The following is a 27,333-nucleotide window of genomic DNA, read 5'->3' as shown; positions in this document are numbered from 1 at the left end:
TTGTCATTGGCAAATGCCACTTGCGGAAATGGCTGAGACTGGACACTGTCCCCTAGTTCACGTTCTGACAATACCAGCTGTCCTGTGACAGCTGCCCAGTTTTACATTCTACCCTGACCTCCTGGGCTGGCTTTGCCTTTCCAACAGCCTTGGCATGGCAGAGTGCCCCCATGCAAAGGGTGTTGGTGTTGTGTTGTGCCTATGGATTCCCCTGCACAGCCCATGCACCCGTGCCATGCCCCTTTGCCCTTTCTTCTGCCTGATTTCCATGGCTGATATGCATTGTGTAGAAGGTAAAGTCCCTCCCCCTGCTTGCAGTTAACATTTAGGCATTTTTGTCCCCCCATGCAACTTACCCTGCATATGTGTTGCTTCCTGGTAGTCTGCGCTGTCCTGTCCTGCGATTCCTGTGACGATCTCCTCTGGGATGACGGCTGCCACCATCTCCTCCATCTCGTCCAGGGCCTCCTGCGGTGCTGGACTCCCACCTCCAGTCTGCAGTGCTGCCTTCCTATTCCTTGCCATTTTTATCTTTGTCCTGTGCTTGCAGTCATGCCAGCATTTCTTGCACTACGTGACAGTTCTCTGGACCTCTGCCACACTGTTTATCTTGTTGACAATTTGTTGCCAAATTGCCCCTCTCCTCCCAATTGGCAATTTTGAGGTGATGAAAAGTTGATGGTGGTGCTCCGTCACCTCTGACCAGTATTTCATGCTCCTCTGCACTGAAACAACACATCCTTTTCTTTTTGTCTCTCCCCTGGGTCTTGTCTGTGTCCTCCTGGCTGGTTCCCCGTAGATTGGGGTCTCCCTGGGGTCTCTCCTGGCTTCTGGGATCCATTTGGGGCTCCTTAGCTCTGTTTGCTGCGTTTGCTCCGCTATTTGACACTAATGCGATGGAAAATGGTGCATATCTGGTTTGGGACCTCGCAAACCAGATTAGAGTCATTTTCCCTGCATTAACATCATTTTGCTTTACGACGCGGCGCAATGGTTAGAGTAAAAAAAATGACTCTAACCTGTGCTTTGCGCCACTGTGCAGCAAAGTATAAATTTGACGCACGGGTTGCGCAAAGAAATGGCGTTAGCCACCATGAACTTTTTTGACGCAAAACTGCATTCGCACAGTTTTGCGTCAAAAAGTATAAATAAAGTTTTCTCTACTTCCCTACAGAAAGCTCCAGATCCAAACTCATCATGTATAGTGACAGCACCTACTGGATTAGCTGCACACATTATCAAATGAATAACTTTACACAGACTGCTTATGCTATCGGTTCAACATGACAATAACCTGGAATAACAGACGTTATCTGGTGAAGCTTGTCATGAGGTCGCAAGAGTTTTAAGCTTATAATTATTGATGAGGTGAGCATGGTCTCCAGTATAATGCTTGCCTTTGGTCAGCTGAGAATGCAACAAATACTAGACACTAAATACAACATTTTGTTTGGGGGAAATCATTTGATTTTGTTTTTGGAGACCTACTACAACTTACTCCTGTAAAAAGACAGCTTGTTTTTAAAACTCTTTCACATGAAGAGACTTGAAACTTTTTGGGAAGTTTTGGTAATATAAACGTGTGGCAATATTTTCAATACAAGGAACTTGTTAAAAATATGTGTCAAGCCTCTGACATGGAGTATGGAAACATTCTAACGGAGATTAGAGTAGAAGTTCTGACAGAGGAGGGAAGATTGATGTTAGAAAAGTGACTTATTGAGAAACTGTTTTACTCTAAGAAGATGGCAGCTGAGCTAATGTATACATTTTGTAAAGAGGGGAAACAAATTGATGCCTACACTTCAAGAGTGAGCTGCATTTAATGAAGAATGACTAAAACTTGACAATGAAGACATTTTGTAGATCACTGCTATTTACAAAATGGAACTGTACTACTGAGTGAAAATTTTTAACATAAATTAAACTCTTTGGTGAAATCTGTATCCAGGACTTCTGTACTAGAGAAGTGTTTACTTGTCTGCAAAAACTATAGATACATTTTAAGATGTAATTTAAACATAGAAGAAGGATTGGCAAATGGTGCCATGAGTAAAGCTTCTGATCCTATTAGTTTTTCTAATGGTAATGAGGTTGAATTCTTAGCTATATTGTTTGATCAGGTTGATAGCGTGAAGCAAATTGGATGATGTGTTGTATTCTTTTTGCTTGTGAAGGATTTGTATGCCCCACAAAAACAGTTTTCAATTTGTCTTGCATATGCCATACTAATCCACAAGTCTCAAGGCTTAAGTGTTGATGCTGCTTTTATAAATATCTGAAGTACAGTTTTTAAAGAAGGAATATCATATGTAGCATAGTCACAAGTTTGAACATTATCTGGTTTGTTTCTGGTTGATTTTGATGAGAAGAAGCTTAGTGCAGATGCAAATTGTGTGAAAGTACAACAGATTAAGAAGTAAATATACTCCTCATTTAGGACAGTATCATTTTTATGAAAAATGAGTATTGTGTCCTAAGTTAAAACCGACAAAACAGTTTAAAAAAACGAATGAAAAGAGAGAAAGCAAAGCTAAAGAAAAAGGTGTGAAGAAAACAAACCTGGAAAAGGATGGAGATAGTATAGTTCACCAATTGGATAACACTACTGGTGTTAACTGCTATCCTAATGTGGTTCTTAATGTTCTCTTCCAAGGAAATCCACGGAACACAATGTGCACAACACTATTTCATTGCAATCAATTCTCATCTTTCAACAGAACTGTAATACATTCTGCTTCGGGCATTTAACTACTAGACAAATATAGTGGATCTGTAGTATTTACTTTAAATGCTCAACAAGATACACAGGAATTTATTATGGTGATCTTTGAAGATTTAGAAGAAGAAGATGTAAATATTGATGACATATTTGGACGGAGTTATAGATGGAACCAAGAGTGTAAATATTACTCTTTCTCATCTACCACTGAAATCCAATCTGAATAATTTTTTGACTTAACTCTGGCAGATTCTAAATGTATGCTGCCTTTGATAAACTAATAAAAAAGAGTGACCAAAGTATGACCTGTCCAAGATTAAAATCAAATGTATTTTCTACATTTGCTTGTACGGTGAACTGGAAAATACATTATAGCATTGTTTCAATGATGCAGAGCAGATGGAACTAAATTAGAGCATGAGATTGCAAACTTTAAAGCTGGAGAGATATACATTTCTGGAAGAACATACTGTACTTTGGCTATCATCTCCCATAGAGGTCTAAATATTACATCTGGACAAAATACTGTATTTTTAAAGACTCAACGTGGATGGAACCTTTTTTTCTTTTTTTTTTTAAACAGGGACTTTGTTGGGGGGGTTAAACTATTTTGAAATTTGTTTGGTGTTTTTTGGTTTCTTTACTGAAAAAAGGCAATGTCTGTTGAAACTACAAGCCATAAAAATAATAAACTCACCTTGTTTTCAAGAAAAAATAACAATGATGTACATTTATAATTTATAATCTGCACAAGTGAAGGGAGTGCCCGCTCTCCTACACTCAGAGCAAGACAGCATTTTGGACAAAACATTCCCACCTTTGAAAATTCTGGAATGGTAGGAGCTTGATGATGTTCCTGCCTCGCGACTAGAAGATGGTATCCTTCTTTCTTCTGTCTCCAGCCTTTTAATTCCCACCCTTGCCAATTGAGTAAGATGGATTGTACTTATGTGTTTTTACATACTCAATGTACCACAGCTGTATTTTGTTTCACTTCCTCTTGAAAGCACCTTTTGGCAGAAATTACAGGTTACCTACTGGACATTCACCTTTTTCCCCCTCTGGGATGTGGAAGAACTCCCACATGATGCCTTCTTTTTTTTTTCTTTGTAACAACTTCTTCTTTTTCCAAGATGTTGTCCCCTTCCTCATGGATATTTTCTGAAGGAAATGCCATTTTTTAGAGTAAAGAAAAATCTAAAAAGACACCAGGCCAAATTCAAACTGCAAGTCTCCCAGTAGAAGTGTGCAGATCTGCAGCCACACCCAAAATGATGGGGAAAACATGTGGGACCATCCTGTATTTAGGATAGATATGTGTTCTACCTATCAGAACCATTTTTTCTATGTCACATGGGGTGGGTGACCTTAGGTGGCTCCGTCATGCATAGAACGCTGCTCCTTAAATTATATGAAAATGACTTCACACATTAATAATGTTGCTACAAATATTTTGTTTTATCACCATTAATAAACCTACAGTATTTACTTAAAATAAACTTTAGAAGTGTGTGTAATGCTGGTTTGATTTTTTTTTTAAATTGTCAGAGTCAAGTACTTGCCGCAATTTTGGAAATACGTGCTGGCAAAATACGTGGCAGCGTCGTGACTCTTCAATTTCTTCAAAAACCTCCTTTTTTTCTAGTTCCTCAATATATTTATGAATTTGTTGCAAAACCTCTTGCCTAAAAGGAAATGTGCGAATGGTCTATATATGTTTTTTGTAGCACTAAAAATAAGTCAGAATGGCATTCCCACCACAGATGTTCGCGATGGGTGCGTGACTCCCAAAAAACAACAACATTTTTAAAAAAAAAAGAAGCTTGGTTATTCTATAATATAAATGTATACTCTGTGCAATAAGCATTTGAAATGCTTAAGCTCTTCCCAGTATTCATTAGTAGTTGAAAAAGGAGATTCCGCAATTGCTGTCTATCACTATCTCTGTTTTTCATCTCACAAGATGACATTTTTCATCCTTACAACTACTACTACTACTACTCTGGCCTAACTTATATACATTTTTAAATTATTATTGTTCACACCTACCTCAGAAAAAATATTTCATGGGTAAAATATTTTCAAATGCTAATTAAAGTAAAACACACTTTTTTATTTGCTTTACATCACTAAAGTTAGTAAAAAACAAATACCTTTGCCTTCTTTAACACGTAATTGAAATTGCTCTCTTGTATTTATAAATATATATATAAGAACTTTTTTAAACAGCCATAAAAAAAACAGTTGCTTGGTACACTACGCTACAAAACAGGACTTCCTGCACTGTTCTAATAACTGAATATTCTTTAAAAAAAACCATAGAAATTCACTGGATAAAACAAAGGTTACAGGGACATTATTTAGGAAATAGAATTTAAAAAACCTGAAAAATTCACTGAAAACACCAAAAGTAACATGACTGTTACAGTTAGGTTCACATTGTACATGTATCAAACCGTAGAACTTTTCAGGTATAGTTACCTCAGCTAACTATAACGTGAGCCCCATAATGCACTGCTTATGATCTCACATATTACATCACTCATGATATGGTCAGTGACATCTTTGATGACATCTCAAATGACATCACTGATGACATCATCCAGTGAGTATAAATGGCAGTATAGATGTGTGAGTGGCAGTACAGGTGACTGGGTGAGATTTTGCTTGTATGGGTGAGTGACGGAGTGTGTATGTGACTATAAGTGAGTGAGTGGGTGAGCAAAAAGCTATGTTCCGGGGTGGCCACCCTGAGACATAGCAGCAACTGGCCCAGTGTGGGTGGTGGTCCCCATGGCCATCATTGGCTCCTCAAGGAGTGGGGGTCCCTCCAATTTTAATAGCTCCAGAGAGGTGGGTGTCCCCCAGGCTTGGTGATCCAAAATGGACCCCCTCTGTTTTTAAAATGTGTGCCCTGGGGAGGTGGTGGTCCGTGGGGCTGCAGGGGGCTGCACATCCCTCCACATTGTTTGTGCTTAGTGCCCCAGGAGTGGTGAACCCCAGGGCTGTGAGGGGTCACACGGCCCCCTGCATAATTTTAGTTTGAAGCCCTGAAGAGATGGCAGTTCCTGGGGCTGCAGTGTGGGCGAGCAGCCCCCGCATTAAATGAGTTTAAAGTTCCAGGAAGGTGGCGGTCCCTAGGGCTGTGGGGGGGGGGGTTGTATGCCCCCGCATCAAATTAGTTTAAAGCCTGGGGGAGGTGGTGGTCCCTAGGGCAGCGGGGGGCTGTGCAGCCCCCTGCACTGAGTTTGATGAAAGCCCCGGGAGGTGGTTGTCCCAGGGGTTGCGGTGGGATAGGCGGCCCCCTGCACACATCATTTTTGTAGCCCTGGGGAGGTCGTAGTCCCCAGGGCAGTGAGGAGGCCAGGCACCATCCCACATTAAAATGGCAATGCTCCTGGGACATGGCACACCTGGGTAATGTTTATAAAACAAGCGCAGGAGCCTGCACTTGTTCTTTTTTAAATTTTTTCTGGATCTGCCAGCACCAGAGCTTAGGGGTCAGGGTGTCCCTAGCCTGGTCCCTTTTTTTATTTTTTTACTTTGTTTTTCAGGGACTTGGCTGAAGCCGATTATCAACATGGCTGCCAACACTTCCTTATTGAAGTGCTAGCAGTCAATCAGATCTCAGCATGAAATTTGGAGGGGTCGCAAATCCTTTGCATCCCTATACATACACATTTGGATTCTCTTTAATATCTCAAAAAGTACTGAATGGATTAACATCAAATAACAAAGGGGGCTACCGTTCTGCCAAATTTGGTGTAATTCCATCCAGTGGTTCAGGTGCTTCAGCTGTCCAAAATCCCTATGGGAATTAACATGGGAAATGCTCCTTTTTTGACTCCACCCTTTTTCTCAGGATCTGCTTGACAATCACCCCAAAACTTTCCAAACAGCAGTTGATGTAACTGTCAAAATGTTTTGGAAAATTTTGTGAAGATTTATCAAGCAGTGCCAAAGATATAGGCAAGTAAAACTGCTTTTTCTAAAGAAGCTAGGACCTAACTATTAAAGAGAACTTAGTAATGTATTTTTAGATTTGTGTTTTAAATTTTGTTTAGGTTATATTGCATTTCATTTAATTTTTATACTTACTCATGAAGGTGTCTTGTTATTTTCTTGAAATCTTCCTTCTGGCTTTTCTTTGTGCAGTCCAGTAGAGTGTTGTTTTTATGCAGTTAAGTTTTTCCTGTGAAAAATAGAGAGGTTTTGTGCTCATTTTATAGTGTTGGCTTAATAATGTTTTTATTCATATTGGTTAGTTTGTTTAATGGTAAATGTTACTGACTACTTTGGGTCTCATTACGAGTCTGGTGTTCCAAGGACCTCCATCCTTATGGTGAAAGTCAGACTGCCGCAAGTGTGGCGATCCTACCACCACCTTACAACCCTGGTAGGCAGATCTGCCAGGGGACCACCGTCGGGAATGTGGTTCCTTATGGGGTGACGGCGGTCTGAGTTGTACTCATCTACGGCAGCGCTGAGTCCGCCTGGTTAATTACAATTCAGCTTTCTGACAGCCTTCACATTGGAGTGCCCCCTCCATGAGAAGGCTGATGGAAAGCCCCTGCAGGGGCCCTTCCTTAAAGGAGCCTAGGCCAATATCGTAGCACTGTTCCCACCGGTCAGCCCAGTGGGAACGTGTATTACAGGAGAACATTGTAATACACCTGGGGGGGACAGCATGGCGGTGGTGTCCTTCCAGCATATTTCTCGGTCCCATGGTTGGACCGCAAAACTCACAATTAAGCTCTTTGTGTGTTGTTTGAATTATTTTACTTTTTAGTATTTTTATTTTATTTTTAATTATGTGTATTTTTGGATTGTTATATTATTATTATATCTTAAATGTTAAATGTATGTTATTCATTTTTAATGTGTGCGCCAAGATTTATTTTAGTGTATTTATATTTGTTTTTATGAAATGTATTTTTTATTAGTAGTAAATATATAGTGAAAAATTATGGTTATATATTTGAAGAATAATAGTTTTTTAATGTATTCTTAAAGTTTTTGTGTACATTAATTTATTGTTATTTTTATATATGAAATGTTCATGAATTCTTTTTTGATTATTTTAGCAATTATATTGCAGTCAATATTTTGAGTTTCGATACTTTTATTATTGTGTGTATATTTCAATACGGATCAATATTTTGTGATTCGATGTATTGTTTGATATTTGTAAAAATAGATATTTTTGAAGGCATTATCTTTGTAATTCATATTTTTTGACAATATCTTGGTGAGTCGTACTTTTCCTACAATATTCTGTCATGAAACCCAGCAGACATATGGTTTAACCTTATCCTCCAGAACATAATTTCCACATCTGTTTCCCTTCAGTTGTCAGGTTGTGCAATTGCTGTTTAGAATGGCATTACCTCTGAGTAGGCATTGAAGCAAAATTGTGCTTCATATAATCATTTTATGCTGAGATTAGTGACAGTAGTAGAAAAATATTTGGGTTTTAACCTTCTTGATGGCACATTTGGTCTACTCATAGTAGTCTAATGTGGCTTTTTCATTAAACATATGGTTTTTAAGTCTTCATGTGACCTGTCTCATAGATATGCAGTCCTCAGGTCTCAAAATGCTAATAGTGTCTCCAGAGACTTTGCCAGAGAAATGTTTGCATATTATAAAGGTGTGCATAATAAATTCATCTTATCAAATATGACTCTTCAGCTTTGTGTTATGTGATCACATGTGATATGTTGGTCGGGCCAGTCCATATCTTACACATCTGTTTATATAAGGGTCAGTAAAACCATGAAGTACTTTCCACCATGTCAGTCATCCAGTATGCTTTACTCATTTCAATGACTATACAGATTAGGATGTGCACCAGCTAAAGCTGTAGATGTTCTTTTATGTGGAACTGCTCCTGTCATAGCATGTCATCATAACAGATAAGGTTATATTGCAGTGGACATGTGCCTAGAATACTGGCAGTGGGTTCTTTCTGAGTGTGTAATTGCAGTATTTCATTTTTTTTATTTATTGAGTAGGTGTTTCTCAATTTTTCCAAATGACAATTTGTCATGTTTTGTTGTTCAGCAATTTCTTACTTTATAATTCAATGTTTATTGATGTTTTAAGCAGTATTACATCTCATTTAATTATATATATATGTATATATATATATATATATACTGTAAAACACATAAATAACAAAACTTACCCAACACAAAACACAGATTCATAGAATGTACATTCTCAGAACATTCTGATTTCAACATACTTTTCAAAGACTAGAGCCCAAATGTTCTTAAATTTGATTAAACTCGCTGTATTTTCATATGCGCCTATGTTATAAGGTAGGTTCCTTCCCATGTTCTTCAAGTAAATTTTAAACAGTCAGCTTTTAATTTAATTTCACATTTTTAAAATATTAGTTTGGTAACTGAAACCTTCTCCCCTATGTCCTTAACATTAGGTCCTTTTTCTAAGACCAAATCAAAAATGATTCAGTAAAATGATCAGCCACAGTCAATATAAGAAGTTGAAGTTGGGTTAAATGCTAGCAAATATTTGTTTCTAAATACAACCAGCCTTAGTACATTTACAAAATCCACACTTTAAAATCAGTACCACAAAGGCAGTTTCAGCATCCCAAATGACAGATTAGAACATGGTTCAGAGCCCAGAACATATATAAAATGCTCCTATGTAGATTTGTGGACACATTCAAACCCCATGAGAGTCTTTTACCAGGCCACACAATATATGTTGGAAAGTGGATTATTGCCATGGGCAGGTAAGTACCTACACTTGACAATAGGCCACTAACCTCTCATTTAGGTCCAGTTAGATCTGAATAAATTAAATACAGCTCAACCCTTGGTAGCTTGGCAACAGCGACAAGGCTTAACTTAGTAAACAAGTGTGCAAAGCATTTAAAAATCACAAAACAGTAAATAGATAAAAAACAGAACACAATAGGAATCCAACAAAAATATATCAAAATAGATTATATTTTTATCTTTAAAATGACACCAAAATGAATAATATCGAAAAGGGGGAACTGGAGATTTGAATCTTTAAAGAATTAGGCCCTCATTATGAAATTGGCAGTAAATGCCGCTTACCTCTGCGGTGACGGCCACCAACCTACTGCCACAGTGGCAGATATCTGTTCGCCATATTATGGCACACACCAATTCGACAGAATACTGCCACATACACAAATCCGCCAGCCCAAAGGTCAGTGCTAAAGTGTCTATATCAAAACCCATACCGTAACGTCAACAAAACAACGCCCACCACATTATGACCCACGAATCACCACGGTAGACGTTCACCGGTGGTAAACCATTGGCGGTACACACCGGCACACTCAGAATGGCCCCCCAAATACAAAACAACACTGCATTGGCCAAAACCGAAAACACACCTGCCACTGATACACACACCACACCCACCCACCCACAGCACTATAAAACACACACCCACATTACCCACAACCCTTTACGAACACCAAATATTGCCACCAGACTGAAGCTAAGACCACTGAGACAACTACACACACACACCACAAACACCCACACATCTGTCATGCACCCCACATCCCACACCTCACCACATTACTCAACATACTCCCACCAACACAGACCACACAACACCCATGTCCCCACTAAGGCACCCCTGTTTCACTGATGATGAGTTATGGGTCATGGTCGAGGAAATAGTCAGGGTAGAGCCACAGCTGTTTGGAGCACAGGTACAGCAAATATCCATTGCCAGGAAGATGGAACTATGGCGGAGAATCGTGGACAGGGTGAACGCCGTGGGACAGCATCCAAGAACAACGGACGACAACAGGAAGAGGTGGAATGACCTACGGGGAAGGTAAGTTCTGTGGCAGCAAGGCACCAGCTCGCCATCCAGAGGACTGGCGGTGGACCCCTACCTCCTCCCCCACAGCTCACAGCAAGTCTTGGCAATACTGCATCCTGAGGGACCCACTGGAAATGCCGGAGGACTAGACACTGGTGAGTCAATATTTACTACTGATCACCCCCCCACACCTGAATGCTATCTCACCCCCTCACCCTGACTCTCAACACTACTACATCCCGCACACTGCACCTACACATATGACCAACCCCAATGCCTAGCCCTACATGCCATACCAATGCATGGACAGCCCTCCCAGCCCTGCATGGACACCCATCACAAAAGCATGCACAGCATGGAGAACTAACAAACCCACAATACATCACCATACGCAAACAAAGGCGGCAGGGCAACAGCAACGATAGAGGGGAAGCTAGGGATGTACAATTTGTCACAGACATGAGGCATAATACATCACTTACATTCTCACAGTTGCCCCAGCCAACCTCAGCGGAGAGGAGGTGCCACGTGTGACCAGGAAATCCCCCAACAGAAGATGCCCCCAGTGATGACAGTAACTCTGGACTTCAGGATCTAGATGAACTACCTGGCCCATCAGTGACCACTGGTCAGTCGGCCACCCCAGCCCACTCACAGTCCACCACAGAGCCTCTCCATCAGTGGCCAACACCACAGCACCCACCCAACTTTCCCACAGCTCTGTCCCCAGGACACATCAATCAGCAGTGTGCCCACCTGTGCAGAGACCCCACTCCACACCTCACTCACAAAACAATCAGGGTCCTGGGGTCAGTGGCAGTGGGTACACTGTTCGAGGACAGAGGCACAGGGCTACAGGGACACAGGGAGGACGGCTGTGCGCTAGGGGGAGGACAGGCCCAGGGAACCGACTCTCCAGGAGGCACTCACTAATGTCCTGGGGGCTTGCCAAAACAATCCCAGGACAAGATGGGCCAGATCCTTACCAACATGCAGGAGAACAAGCGGCTGCAGGAGGACAGGGAGGATTTGCAGGACCTCAAAACCACTGTGATCTCCATAGCAGGGGTTCTGGCAGACATGGTCAACATCATGAGGGAATGGACAGCACACCAGTGGGCCCCTACCACTAGCCAGACTCCTGACCAGCCCTCCATTTCCATGGCAGCTAGTGGGCAGGAGGCCCTGTCACAGGACCCACAGACAACAAGCACCACTCCCCCTGTAGAAGGTGAACTACCCTGCAAACGTTCCCTGTGAGCCAAACAGAAGCCAGAGACACTTGCCAAGATCAAGACCACCGCCAGGAAATAAGACACTCCTGATTGTCCAATTTGAACTGCCTTTGCTCCCCTTCCTATGGCCATTGGACACTGGACCTGTGCTACAAACAGAATGGAACCATACCCTGGTCTTTTCTCGACCATTACCCCATTCCATTGCACTTTCCTGTCAATTATTTACTCTACAATAAACATCCTTGAATACTACTTGGCCGATAGTGTTTACTGTGATGAAAATGTGTATTTATGGAAACAGTCACATCATGTGCAAATTATCTTAAAACTGCGATAGCATGCAATTAATGACCTGTAGCTGTCTGTAGTCATCACATCAGTACACTGTTGTAATATCATCCAACATCTGTAAAATGAGAAGCCATTGGTGACAGTAAGTAAAGATGCAAAGGAAGTGAATGCCACACAGATAAAACAATAGTCAGAGGAATGGTCAGCTACACTGTCTCACCTGTGAGTCATTGGAAGTATTGACTTATAACTGATGTTCTGTTGTCCACATCCTCATACTCTGCCTCCTCATCCTCAGTGTCCTCAGGGTCCACTGCTGCCACAGGGGCATTTTCAGTCTCCTCCTCCTGCAGAGAAGGCACATGTCGTCTGAGGGCCAGGTTGTGCAACATGCATCATGCCACTACTATCTGGCAGACCTTCTTGGATGAGTAGCACAGGGATCCGGTTAGATGCAGGCATCTGAACGTGCACTTCAGGAGGCCGAAGGTCCTTTCGATAATTCTCCTGGTTCCCCTATGTGCATCATTGTAATGATTCTCAGCCCTTGTTCTGGCATTCCTCACAAGGGTCAGTAGCCACAATAAGTTTGGGTAGGCTGAGTCACCTGCAAGTCTTGAGGGACAAACATTAGCCGCGCACAATGGTATAGGGTTAACACCAGAAGGCATACACTGATATATATTGGGTGGGCACTCAGGCTCACCTATTAGCAACACTCTGTGCCTTTGTAGTTCTGCCATCAGCTGTGGGATGCTGCTATTCCTCAGAACAAAGACGTCCTGCACAGACCCAGGATACTTGGCTGTGATGTGGGAGATGTACTGGTCCACCAGGCACACCATTTGCACACTGAGTGAGTGGAAACTCTTCCGATTTCTTAACACCTGTTCATTCTGGCAGGCAGGGGACAAACGCAATATGTGTTCTGGCAATTGTCCCAACAATATTTGGTATATGTCCGATTGCATAGAATCCTGCCTTCACAGTGGCCAAATCTTCCACCTCGGGGAAAGCGATGTAGTTGCACATGTGTAAGGAAATGCCTCCTTGGCATGGTTACCCCCTGACTTTTTGCCTTTGCTGATGCTAAGTTAAGATTTGAAAGTGTGCTGGGACCCTGCTGACCAGGTCCCAGCACCAGTATTCTTTCTCTAAACTGTACCTTTGTCTCCACAATTGGCACAACCCTGGCACTCAGGTAAGTCCCTTGCACCTGGTACCCCTAGCCACACTAGCTGCCTGGCCGCCTAACATGCAAAAAATATAGGCAGCTGTTCTTTATTAATGGGACTAGAGTAGAGGCCCTGGGGGATACAGGTGCCAGTGTCACTATGGTGAAAGACAAACTTGTTCCCCCAGGACAATACCTGACTGGACAAACTTATCCAGTCACCACTGCTGACAGTCAGACTAAAGTACATCCCATGGCTATGGTAACTTTAGAATGGGGAGGGGTCACTGGCCTGAAACAGGTGGTAGTCTCTTCTGCTATACCAGTTGAATGTCTGCTTGGAAATGATCTGGAGTCCTCAGCATGGGCTGAGGTAGAACTCAAAACCCATGCAGCCATGCTGGGTATCCCTGAACTGGTGTGTGTCAAGTCTAGGGCACAGTGCAGAGCTCAGGGTGAAAAAGAGGTGTTGGAGTCTGGAATAATGGCCCAACCCTCCAAGAGAAAAGGAAAGAAGACTGGGGAACCAGCTTCAGCACAGAAAAAGAAAAAGAACCTCTCTTCTCAGGAAGAAGTTCTATCCCCTGAGGGAACTGAGCCTATAGAGTTGGAACCTTATCAGATTGAGCTCTTGGGCCCAGGGGGGCCTTCAAGGGAACAGCTGTGCAAGGGGCAGGAAACTTGTCCCTCTCTTGAAGGCCTAAGGGAGCAAGCTGCTGAGGAAACCAAAGGAAATGTCAGTGGAACCCACAGGATCTATTGGGAAGATGGACTCCTTTACATTGAGGCAAGAGATCCAAAACCTGGTGCCACTAGGAGAGTGGTAGCGCCTCAGGAGTTTAGGGAGTTCATTCTGACCTTAGCCCATGACATTCCCCTTGCTGGGCATTTGGGACAAACCAAGACATGGGAAAGGTTAGTTAACCATTTCTATTGGCCCACTATGTCCCAGAAGGTGAAGGAGTTTTGTGCCTCCTGTGCCACCTGTCAAGCCAGTGGTAAGACAGGTGGCCACCCAAAGGCCCCCCTCATTCCACTTCCAGTGGTGGGGGTCCCCTTTGAAAGAGTGGGAGTGGATATAGTGGGTCCACTTGAACCTCCCACAGCATCAGGGAATCAGTATATCCTACTAGTAGTGGATCATGCTACTAGGTACCCTGAAGCAATTCCCCTTAGGTCCACTACTGCCCCTGCAGTAGCCAAAGCACTCATTGGTATTTTTACCAGAGTGGGATTTCCTAAGGAGGTGGTTGCTGACAGAGGTACCAACTTCATGTCAGCTTACCTAAAACACATGTGGAATGAGTGTGGGGTGACTTACAAATTCACCACACCATACCATCCACAAACCAATGGTCTTGTTGAGAGATTTAACAAGACATTGAAGGGCATGATCATGGGGCTCCTTGAAAAGCTCCAAAGGAGATGGGATGTCCTCTTGCCATGCCTGCTTTTTGCCTACAGAGCGGTGCCTCAGAAGGGAGTAGGGTTTTCCCCCTTTGAACTTCTGTTTGGCCATCCTGTTAGGGGGCCACTAGCTCTTGTGAAAGAAGGCTAGGAGAGACCTCTTCATGAGCCTAAGCAAGATATAGTGGACTATGTACTAGGTCTACATTCAAGGATGGCAGAGTACATGGAAAAGGCAAATAAAAACCTTGAGGCCAGCCAACAACTTTAGAAGATATGGTATGACCAAAAGGCTACTATGGTTGAGTTTCAGCCAGGGCAGAAAGTCTGGGTTCTGAAGCCTGTGGCTCCCAGGGCACTTCTAGACAAATGGAGTGGCCCTTACCCAGTGCTAGAGAAGAAGAGTGAGGTCACCTACCTGGTGTACCTAGGCACTAGCAGGACCCCCAAGAGGGTGATCCATGTTAACAGCCTAAAACTCTTCCATGACAGGGCAGATGTAAACATGTTAATGGTTACAGATGAGGACCAGGAAGCAGAGAGTGAACCTCTCTCTGATCTCCTCTCCACCGACCCTAAAGATGGCACAGTAGATGGAGTGATCTACTCAGACACCCTCTCTGGCCAACAGCAAGCTGACTGCAGGAAAGTCCTTCAGCAGTTTGCTGAGCTCTTTTCCATTACCCCGGTCAGGCACACCTGTGTACCCATGATGTGGAAACTGGAGACAGCCTGCCTGTCAAAAACAAAATATTCAGACAGTCTGACCAAGTTAAGGAAAGCATCAAAGTGGATGTCCACAAGATGCTTGAGTTGGGAGTAATTGAGCACTCTGATAGTCCCTGGGCTAGCCCAGTGGTCTTGGTCCCCAATTCTCACACAAAAGATGGCAAGAGAGAGATGAGGTTCTGTGTGGACTACACTCCAGCCACAGCCCCCACTTTTGGCGGCAAGGCTGGAGGAGATAGTGAGAAAAACAAGGAGGAGTCACCCACCAGTCAGGACAGCCCCTAAGGTGTTTGGGGCACCTCTTTGACCTCTGCACCTGACCGGCCCTGAGCTGCTGGTGTGGTAACTTTGGGGTTGCCTTGAACCCCCAACGGTGGGCTACCTATGCCCCAACTTTGAGACTTATAAGTGTTTTACTTACCTTCAAACCTAACCTTTACTTACCTCCCCCAGGAACTGTTGATTTTTGCACTGTGTCCACTTTGAAAGTAGCTTATTGCCATTTTTACAAAGACTGTATGTGATATTGCTTTCATTCAAAGTTCCTAAAGTATCTAAGTGAAGTACCTTACATTTAAAGTATTAACTGTAAATCTTGAACTTGTGGTTCTTAAAATAAACTAAGAAAATATATTTTTCAATATAAAAACCTATTGGCCTGGAGTAAGTCTTTGAGTGTGTGTTCCTCATTTATTGCCTGTGTGTGTACAACAAATGCTTAACACTACCCTCTGATAAGCCTACTGCTCGACCACACTACCACAAAATAGAACATTAGAATTATCTACTTTTGCCACTATCTTACCTCTAAGGGGAACCCTTAGACTCTGTGCACACTATTTCTTACTTTGAAATATCATGTACAGAGCCAACTTCCTACAACATGTGTTTGACCAAGGAAGACAGAACCCTTGCCAGCATGATTGAGAACACTGGCTGTGATATTGCTGCTGCCAAGCCCACTGTCACTTGGAAAGAAATGGTTGCCAGGAAATGGAGCACTGATAAGACTTGCACAAGAGGGGGGATCCCAGTGGGATGACTGATAGCTGACATCAGATCAGGCTCCAATTGGGCACACAGCTCTGTGATTGTGGTCCTGTCCAGTCTATAGGTGAGTATTATGTGCCTCTCCTCCAGTGTACCCAAGTCCACAAGGGGTCTGTACACAGGGCTTGTCTCCTCTTCCTATTCATCTGCAGTGGTAAGAATCTAAGGGACACAAGTGTGAGTAGGCTGTACAATTTGAACAATGGAACCACCACCTAAGTGTACATAGAGTGTTAATGTGATGGGACAGTGGGAATGGCAATGTACGTGCAATCATCAGCAATGACGCAGTTATGAATTATCTGAATGTTGTCCAACACCATTAAATAGAGACCGCCTGTCCTGTATGTAGGGACAGGTGGAAGTAAGGTAACTCCATTGATGTTGGGCGTCATGGCAGAAGGCGGTCTCGCACTGCCGTGCAATTCCTCATTGGCTAATATGGGGCTCTATGAAGTACAGTGGCCAATTGGGATCAGCGGCGGCGGTGACGGTGTACACCACCGAGAATGTGACCGCCATTTTCTATCTAAATCCTCACTTGATTCCTGACTTTCCACAGGACAACACCTACACTACATGTGCTGATGTGACCTGTGTCTGGAACCTACCATGGCCTGTGTGACTGGGGTAAGGGTCCCTGCCTTCACTTCAGAGGAGTTGGAGCGTTTGGTGGAAGGGGCCCTACCCCCGAATGGAATGCCGTATGGGCCTCCAAACCAACAGGTGAGCATACCTTGGGCACAATGTATGTGCCAAGGTTGCATGGAGATATGTGTGCAAGCATTGTGTAATTTGGGGGTGTGCTATGTCTGTTGGCAGTGTACATGGTGGGTGCCAGTGATGTATGTGCCAAGGGAGATGGAAATGGGATTTGTGGGCCATATGTGTGACAGGCAGGAATATATGTGTAATGGTGTCCTTCTGTCTGTATTAACTCTGCAAGTCAGCATCCCATCAGAAGAAGGGATTGTGGCATGCCATCGCCAAGGATGTGTGGACCCTGGGGGTCTACAGCAGGCAGAGCACCCACTGTCGGAAAAGGTGGGAGGACCTGAAAGCTGGGCATGGAAGACCGCGGAGGCCCATCTGGGGATGGCCTCCCAATGAGGGCGGTGTGCCTGTCGGAACCGGACCCCCAATGGCCCGCATTCTGGAAGTGGCCTACCGAGATCTAGATGGGCGCTTGAGGGCATCACAGCAGCCACAAGGGGATGAGTACAGTGGGCGTAACTAAAATCATTGGTAGGTGCGATGAGATCCGGGTGGTGGCTCTGAGTCAGTGGGCGCCCCTTAATGCCAGGTCAAACATTGCAGCGTGACCCAGCTCAACGGTAATGGGTGTATAGCAAATTCAGGAAAGCTAGCTAGGTTGTATTCCATGTCAGACAGGGCTTAGTGGGTCCCAGGGGGGCTGCAGTTGGCAGTGTTTGGCCCTCCTCTTGCTGTGACACCTAGCCAATTGATTGCCAGTGTGGTGCATAGTGCTCAATCCTGAACCCTGTGTGTGATGGTAAGGTGTACGCCAACTGTGGTGTTGGTGCTGTAATTGACCCAGTGTTCCTTTCTCTCTCTCTCCCTTCTGTCATCCTGTCCATGTGTGCATTAGCATCATCTGGCAGAGGAGCAGGGGCATTGAGGGAGCTGCATCCCACAGGACCCTGGAGGCAGAGTCCACCGATGCCGAGGGAACCAGTAGGACGGAGGGCGAGGGGGAGCACCACGGCGGAGACAGGAGGTGACAACACTGACTCTGATTCCTCCTCCGATGGGAGCTCACTGGAGGTGGCAGACACCTCTGGGACCACCCCAGCTCCATGTACAGCCACCACCCCCCTTACCAGCACTACCCTCCCAGTAGCCCCTCACTGAGTTGCCCCTGCCTGCTCACCCAGGAAGGTGGGCATCTCCTTCGCCCCAGGCACCTCAGGCTCTGCCCCAGTGAGCCCTGCTGCCCTGAGTGAAGAGGCTATTGACCTCCTGAGAACCATCTCTGTAGGGCAGTCAACCATAGTGAATGCCATCCAGGGGCTGACATCCCAGATGCAGCAATGCAATGCATTCCTGGAGGGCATCCACGGTGGATCGGCGGCCCAACAGAGATTGTTCCAGGCTCTGGCCTCCTCTTTGATGGCAGCCATTGTCCCCATTCCTACCGTTCCCCCTCCAACTACCACCTTACAGTCCCAGTCTTCTAAACCCCAACCCATCCAATGCTCACATACAGACAAGCATGGACACAAAACATCGGAAAAGAGTAGAAGAGTCACACACAGGCTGCACACTTCAGGCCACAAGCACTCACACAAACAGACAGTTGCACACACAACTTCCACTGCCTCCACTGTCTCCCCCTCCTCCTCCTCCCTCACAATCATATCCACACTCACACCTGCATGCACTGCTTCAACATCCACCACCACCATCACCACACCAAGCAGCACACACACCTCACTAGCAGACACCTCCACAACATCCATCCATGCATCCCCTGTGTCCTCTCCCACCCTGTCTGTCCCCCCCAAGGGACACAAATGCAGGCACTCAGAGAACCAACAGCCATCCACCTCACATCAGCACATTGTCCATGCACCTGCACCCAAGTCCAGCAGACTTACTCCTCCAACAACCACTCCCTCAACCTACACCCATCCCTCCTCCCTCATCCCACCCCACCCTCCTTAAGAAACTTTTCCTTGCCCAACTTGACCTCTTCCCTCCAACTCCACCCCCTCTCCTGCCCGTAAGATCAGGGTCCCAACGACCCTGCCCAGCACCTCAGCCAAACAGTCCACGGGGACAGTAGAGGCACCTCCTAGTCATGGAGGCAAGAAAATGAAGGATCCCACTCCACCAGCCAGTGAAGGGAAGGATCCTACTCCACCAGCCAGGAAAGGGAAGGATCCCACTCCACCAGCCAGGAAAGGGAAGGATCCCACTCCACCAACCAGGAAAGAGAAGGATTCCACTCCACCAGCCAGTAAAGAGAAGGATCCGCCTTCACCAGCCAATAAAGGGAAGTATCCCACTCCACCAGCCAGGAAAGGAAAGAATCCCAATCCACAAGCTAGGAGGGGTAAGGTTGCCACTCAACCACCAATGACAGTAGCGGTTCCTACTCAACCACCAATGACAGAAGAGGTTCCCTCTCAACCACCAATGACAGTAATGGTTCCCACTCAACCACCAATGAAAGGCAAGAAGCCCTTACCTCCAGCTGAGACACAGAAGCCCTCACTTCCAGCAGAGGTTGTCCAGGGGACACCTCCTCCAGCAGAGACAATGCAGCCCTCACCTCCAGAGGAGGCTGCCCAGGAGACACCTTTCCCAGCAGAGACAATGCAGCCATCACCTCCAGCAGAGGCTGCCCAGGGGACACCTCCTCCAACAGAGACAATGCTTCCCTCATTTCCAGCAGATGCTGCCAAAGAGACACCTCCCCCAGCAGAGACAATGCAGCCCTCACCTCCAGCAGAGCCTGCCCAGAAGACACCTCCCCAGCAGGGACACAGCAACCTTTACCTCCAGCAGAGGGCATGTAGGCCACCCTACAGGGACTGTTGTGCAAGGAGCCCCCGCCAGAAGCAGTGGTCAAGTTCCCTACTTCAGAGACTGTGACCTTGAAATTCCCAACATTGGGAAATGGGAATGGAGCCCCCTCCAGAAGAAGTGGGCAAGTTCCCCACTTCAGAGACTGCAACCTTTCACTCCCCAGCATTGGCAAAGGGGCATGGAGCCCCCTCCAGAACCAGTAGTCAAGTTCACCACTTCAGCTGAGGTGCCACCCAACCCCCTGTGTGTGGTGTGCATGTGTGTGTCACTCTCCTTTTCCTCCCTCGCTCACTTATGTGCTAGGCAGCTGTACTTACTATTGTCGTCTTCATCGGCGTTGGTGTTCCAGGTAGAGCATGGTGTAGAAAAGCATCGGGAAGACTTGCGGTTCCGGTTCCATGGCGGCGTTGATCTTCTCTGTGTCTCTGATGGTGAGTCTTCTGTCTTCTGTGTTGTGTTTCCACCAATGTTTTGATGGCATTGGTACCGCCCCGGAAATCGCAGCAGTGTGCTGTGTCATAATGTGGTGGGCGGTACCTTGTCTTCTGCCTGGCTGTTGATGGCAACCGCCGTGGTCAGTGGTGTTTACACCCTGGCAGTTGGTGTGGTACATTGGCTGTCTATGGGAGTTATCACTGCCATGGTCATAATATGGCGTTAATTACAGCCAGCCTGTTGGTATTACCTCCACTTTATCACTCACGGCCAATGTCATAATAAGGGCCTCAGTGTTTTTTAGCGCATAGAAATGAATACCGCCAATCTGATCTTTTGGTCGCACCTTGACCAGGGCAAAGTCAAAGTTTAAGGCTGACCGTGATGGAGCCCTGCTTGGCTACAGCAAGCGGGAGGCCTCAGTCAAAAGTTTACCTTTGGACTTAGTCATTTTCCTAAAGATTTTCTTCAGTGGGACCAGGTCGCCAGTCCAATCTGACCTCCCTGGAGCCCTTCCTCGGATATGCGTCGCAGGAGACCTTGTGAAGATTTGTATGATTGGACTTAGATGATTTTTTTAGATGAAAATCCTTCGACTGGGCCAAACCTGAATCTTGATCTGACGTCCCTGGAACCCTCTTTGGATACACGGTGTGGGAAGTCCCAGTCAACTTTCTACGTTCGGCCTTAGTCACTTTTTGGGAGATTTTCTTCAGTGGGACGAACCTATCAGTCAGGCCGGGTAGCGGTTGAGGCAAGCCAGCTAGACTCACCACTGTAGGTCGATCCCCCTATAGAGCTTTTCCAAAAAGTTCACTGATCTTCTCCAAACTTCTGGATCATCTTCCAGAAGGTCTTTGAAGGCTCTATAGGAGTCCACAGCTCACCCCAAGGTTCCAGAAGTTCTGCTCCTTGAGGGTGCGGACTCCAACTCGAAGAATGCACCTGGCTTAAACTCCAAAATGGCCACCGGACAATGGTCAGCTGGTCTTTTTCTTCAGGATTTGATGCAGGGGACTGCTATGTTTCACCTGGAGTCTCTCCTTGAACCATTTGAAGTCAGGCAAAGTCCTTCTTGTGGTGAAGCCCAAGTGTGCAGCTTGTGCAGTCCTTCAGAGTGCAGTATCCAGGTCAGGGGTCCAGCAGGGCAGTCATTTTTCTACTGATGTTCTTCCTTGCAGGGATCTGAGGAGCGGGTGCAGCTCTGCCATATTTATCCTTGCTCCTGGGTCAACAGCAGGGCAGTCCTGGGTATCCAATTCTAGGCAGGCTCCTTCCCCCTTTGATGACCACTTTCTGGGAAGTGCGGCAATCAGTCCCAGGAAGCAACATTCCTCAAAAATCCAACATGGCTGAAAGTGATTTTTGGAGGTTAGATCTGGCTGAGTCCACCCACTTGTGTGGCTAAAAATCCTAAATGCACCCCTCTGCAGCCCTCTCCTACTCTAATCAAGAGGGCACCTAATTGTCTGGGGTTGCAGGTTGTGAGGGAGGTGAGTGGCTGCTCCAACTGTCCTTCTCTGTCTTTGAAGACCAATTTGGCTGCTCTCCCCACTTCCTGCTTCCCCATCTGCTGAGGCAGATCTCCTCCCCCAGGCACAACCTTTGTGTTCAGCCAAGGTCACTTCGCACCTCATCAAGACAGCCTGGCTAGGCTGCCAGAGGCTGGCCAATCAGAGGAGGGCACTACAAAGTTGAAGTTGGCGACTTTCAGGTAGAGTTTTAAAACTCTTTACCTGAAGTAGTTATATTAAATCCAACATTTGCAAGTGTGGGATTTATTATAACAATTAATTTGATACCGAACTCAAGGTATCTGGCACTTAAGGGGACTTTGTTAATTAAAATAAAGTCCCCCCGTTTTAGCTATGGAGGCCATTCACTACAGTGAGGGAAAAACAAACTTGCCTATTTTATCTCACCAGGGCTTTACCAACAATTTCTATAGGGTTCCTGCTTATAGTTACATGGGACCCAACTCTAGTGGCACATAGGCACACCTTAGGGGTGACTTATATGTAAAAATAAGGTAGTTTATGACTTTGGAAGTGCTTTTAATTCTAAAGTCGATTTTGCATATAACTTTAGCTTAAAAGCAGCCAGCAAGTGACACTGGGCACCTCAGCAGTGCAACTATGGGTGCAATACCTATGATGGGGTCTCTAAACTTACATGCCCTACCATATACTAGGGGCATAAAGGTAGGTTGACATAGCCAATTATAATTAGCCTAATTTGCATACACATTTTACACAGAGCACAGGCCCTGGGACTGGTTAGCAGAGTCAGGAAAACACCAGCAAAAAGTGAAAAATGGGGACAAAAGGTCAGGAGGCCTCTGCAATCAGCCCTGTTTTCTCACAATATATTTTCATTCTCACATTGATCACACCCAAGTCACATATACAGGGCTCTTTCAATTTCAACACTGGATTCATTACAGTATTTGATAAGAATTTAAAGCAGATTGTTGTGATATATATCCTTGTGAAATAAAACTACATAAACATATGATGTATCTCTGCATTGAAACAATTTGCCTTTCCCCTTGATTAGGCATAGGAAAAAATAGAATAGAATATTTCTATTCATTTAATCTTGTGGTGAATCATGTCTCACCTATTTAACCTCAAATGGACACAATTTGGTTCACTTTCAGAATTCCCCTTTCAGCCAATCTTTACAAATATATTCTCTTTCACTGTACCTTAAATTACCCCCAAAACAATCATTGTTGTAATTAAATTCATATAGTATACTTGGTACCAGAATGAATGGGAGTTCATAGCTGTGAATATCGTAGCCTGTTTTCTACTGTGAGTAGATGCAATTTTTATAATAAATGGGAATGGAAACACAAGCATATTGTCCAAACTCCCTGCCTGTAATCAAATCTGGAAAAATACCTATTGCAATACAATTTCTTAAAATAACTAAGGGCCTGATTACGACTTTGACAGTCCGACCATCGGACCATCAAAGCTGCAGGGTGAGGTCACCATCAAGCAGGCGACCTAACCCCCTGTTGTAGCACAATGTTTCTACTGGGCTGACCAGTGGAAATGTCATATTATGACCTGTTATGATCTTTCTGCTGGTAAGCTCAGTGGAAACAGTGCAGCAGCATTTGCCTTTGCTTACTTACGGAAGTGAGGCCATTGCACACCAGGACCCTCAAAGTGCGCACTGTGGGATTGTGAGGGTACTGGCAGGGTGGCCCCTGCACTACTCATGACATAGTCATTGGCAGTGCATGGGCCCTCCTGTGGAACTCAGCACTGGTTTTGCGCCTGCCTTTCCATGGCAGTGGAACAGCCATGGAAAGTCTGGGGGAATGTGGAGTTGTGGTCTGCATGGCGGTGCCAAAATCAGCACAACCATGGCTGGCCACTACTTTGACTGCAGCCAACAGTTTTTGTCAATACAAAAGTATTTCCTATATTTGTTTCATGCCTTTTACAACAGGTATGGCAAATAAAAAGAAAATAATTATCAGTGTGATAAGGTGTCGGCCCAAGGCATCTTTGATTCGGACATAGAACCCTCACTCACATCCTGTGGCATGCTTTAATCATCAAGTCTTGTCCACACTCAGGACAGTGCTCATATAAATAGGCTCCACCAAAATGGGACTTTCCTATATAATTTATCGTTTATGATGGATGATGAAAAGGCTGTACGGACAAAGAATAAAAAAAATTACTGGGCCACTCAAGTATCATTTCAATAATGATACTTGCCCCGATAAGATTAAGAACATATGTATGAGGATGTATTGGAGTGTTATTATACCTACATCATGAAGCTTACATTTGTCAGCCAACATTTAAGCAAATTTGGGTCAGGACTACCTTATGTGTGACATATAAATATTAAATAAGAAGGTGTAGGTCTGGCAGAAGGTTATTTTGCCAGGTCAAAGAGGCAGTTTAAAACTGCACTACAGGCTGCAGTGGCACGCCTGAAACATGTTTTAAGAGGCTAATTCAGCTGGTGGCTGTGAGAAATATTGTTGATGGCTCAAGGGGACTGACGCCTATTCAAGCAACAGACACAATCTCTGCTAGAGTGAACCACAAAAGTCACTAAATTAACCTGTACTTAACCCTTGGTAGCTTGGCAGAAAAAGCAGTGAAGCTTAACCTAGAGACAACGTATAAATTATTTTTGCAGCACACAAACACTAATAAAGTAAAAGCACAAGACAAATTTCCACACTAATTAAAAAAAAAAATGGATTAATAAATTATTTGACAACAATTCAACGAAACGCTAATCGGTAGAACAGGATTTAATTTTTTTTTGTAAAAACTAGTAACTAGGGGCCAGATGTATGATCCAGTTTTGCATTCGCAAACGGTGCGAATGGCTGTTTGCGAATGCAAAAATGCCTTTCAGTACTTATGAAAGGCATTCGCTACGCAAATTTAAGGAATCACTAAAATAGCAATTCCTTAAAATTGCGAGCCCATTTAGAGAATCGCAAATTGCGATTCTCTAAATGAGAACTCGCAAATAAGGAATCCTTATTTGTGATTTCTAAACCATATGTAACAAGCAATTCCTTAATGCGAATTGGGCGTTAAGGAATCGCTATTACAACCAAGTTGAACTAGGTGGTAAGCATGTGCAAATTTAAAAAATGCATGAAAAATGCATTTTTAAAATTGACATGTAACGCACACATGCCCCTTTGGCATGTGTGCACCTTACATGTCCTTAAAAAGATTCTTGGGGTGCAGCAGAGGGGACCTTAGGCCCCCAGCACCCTGGGTTTTGCATTTCCCAAATTTGCGAATTCCAGTTAGGAATTCGCAATTTGGAAAATGCAAAAAATTCGCAAGTATGGGCCTACAGGCCCACAGGTGCGAATAGGGCCAGTATCTCAATTTGGGATTTGGTATTAGCATTTTTTTAAAGAAATCGCTATTAGCGAATCGCAGATATGATACATACCATTTTGCGATTCAGAAATAGTGATTTCTTAAAAATCGCTATTAGAGAATCGCAAAATGGTTTGTTGATACATCTGGCCCTAAGAGATCATAGCACCAGCTGTGGGTATCTAGTTGCACAAGACTGGGTCAAAGTACGAAATATTACTGACGACGATGAAGCATTGGTCAGATACAAGAAGAGGATTGGGCCCACAGTCAGTGATTAGCCTTAGATTTAGAAGAAACTTTAGAGAAAAAGTTCTGATACGGTATAGTTCAGTGGGGCAAGGGTGGAGGCAGTGACCGGAAAGATTGTTGTCATTGGGGATCAGCTGGATGAAGTTGCAGTGAAGATTTCTATGTTTTGACTTAGAGCTTGATTTAGATCTCAGTGGATGGAATACTCCGTCACGAATGTGACGGATATCACATCCACATATTATGATCCCCATAGGATATAATAGGATTGGAATATGACGGATGGGATATTTATCACATTTGTGACAGAGTGTTCCCCTCTCACAAGCTCTAAATCAGGCTCATAGTCACTTTTTGGGAAGTCATAAATCTCCAGTGGGATGAAGCTTGAGGCTGTAGCTGATCGGAGTTCCAGGAAGCTGCAAACCCGTTTGGCAAAGCACCACCAAACAGGATTTGCGACTGTGGATAAGGTGGTAGTGTGAGTTGCTGTAAAGTAAGGGAATGCACCTTGAGCAGATAGATGGACAGGTTAGTTCCAATCTTCTCTCTGTTCTCAGAGCGGTTTTTAGCCAAACATGTTTCCCAATTTTGGATTTTGGCTATCTGGGCACATTTAGCACCACCATCAATGATCCAGGACTGGAGGAACACCACTTGGGGTGGGGGGTAGGACTCACACCAGCTGGTTCCAGGTGTTGGTTCAAGATGGTGGGAGCTTATTATGTCCCTGTGACTCTGAACAGGAGGCCAGAAAACTAGCTCTTATAGTCACTTTAGTAGTCCTGGGTTCATGTGAAGAAGTGCTCAAGCAGTAGGGAAGGCATCTGGGGTTTCAAGGCAAGCACCAGGCAGCAAAGCAGTCTTTCCAGGTGCAGTTAAGCAGTCTTGTGGAGTACGCAGTTCTATGAGAGTTGTTCCATAGGTCAAGAAAATGAGCTGAGGGGTGGGTCTGAGGGTCCTATTTTTGTACCTACTACCTTCTTTGAAGTAGGAGTTTCTAGAGGTTTCTCTTTGGGGTTCTTAGAATTTTCTGACTCCTCTGTGCTGGCTTTGGGCTGCAGTTGTGAAAAAATCTTTGTGTAAAGGTCACATGACCTAAGACAGTTTGCATGAACCAAATGGTAAAGGCAGAAAAATGCCAACTTTCAAAATTGCAATTTAAAATCTGGCGATACCATTAAAAAGGTTTTTTAATTACAAATTTATAGATACCGAACATGAAATCCTTATCTGTCTTCAATTAAAACTTCACACTTAATAAATGTAAAAAGACATCTCGATGTTATCCTACGGGACAAGTAGGCCTGACAGTGAAAAACAAATTTTGGAGATTTTTACTACCAGGACATGTAAAACGTAAAAGTACCTTTTAATTACAATGTACCCTGCCTTACGGGCTACCTAGGCCCTACATTAGGGGTGATTTATATGTAACAAAAGGGGAGTCTAAGGCTTGGTATGGGGTATATTTCCAAGTGAAATCAGAAATTTAAAACTGCATTCAGGCTGCAACGGCAGACCTAGGACATGTTTAAAGGGGCTATTTAAGTTGATTACACAGTAAGTGCTACAGGCCCACTAGTAGCCCTGTGTATATGGAATACCACTCTACAATGGACTTAGAAGAAAATTAAAAATACCAATTAGTTGTTAGGTAATTTTGCCTGGTTTAAAGGAGAGATCACAAGCACTTTAGCACTGGTTAGCAGCGGTAAAGTGCATAGAGTCCTAATGCCAACAAAAACAATTTCAGCA

General features: G+C 44.4%; 1 protein-coding gene across 2 annotated transcripts in view; it reads right to left on the bottom strand.

Moving 5' to 3' along the window:
* Positions 1-27,333, bottom strand: part of NTS (neurotensin) — a 133,906-nt gene that overhangs the window by 83,553 nt on the left and 23,020 nt on the right. The window contains exon 2 of one of the 2 annotated variants that reach the window (XM_069229629.1): positions 6,821-6,914. The exons of the other annotated variant lie outside the window; for it this stretch is intronic. Within the exon in view, the coding sequence (XP_069085730.1) occupies positions 6,821-6,824 (4 nt within the window). The 5' untranslated portion in view covers positions 6,825-6,914. The remainder of the gene's footprint in view (positions 1-6,820; positions 6,915-27,333) is intronic. 2 annotated transcript variants of the gene reach the window in all.

The sequence above is a fragment of the Pleurodeles waltl genome, chromosome 4_1 (assembly GCF_031143425.1).
Source record: "Pleurodeles waltl isolate 20211129_DDA chromosome 4_1, aPleWal1.hap1.20221129, whole genome shotgun sequence".
In the NCBI taxonomy this organism is placed as follows: Eukaryota; Metazoa; Chordata; class Amphibia; order Caudata; family Salamandridae; genus Pleurodeles; species Pleurodeles waltl.
This window is presented reverse-complemented; position numbering and strand designations above follow the sequence as displayed.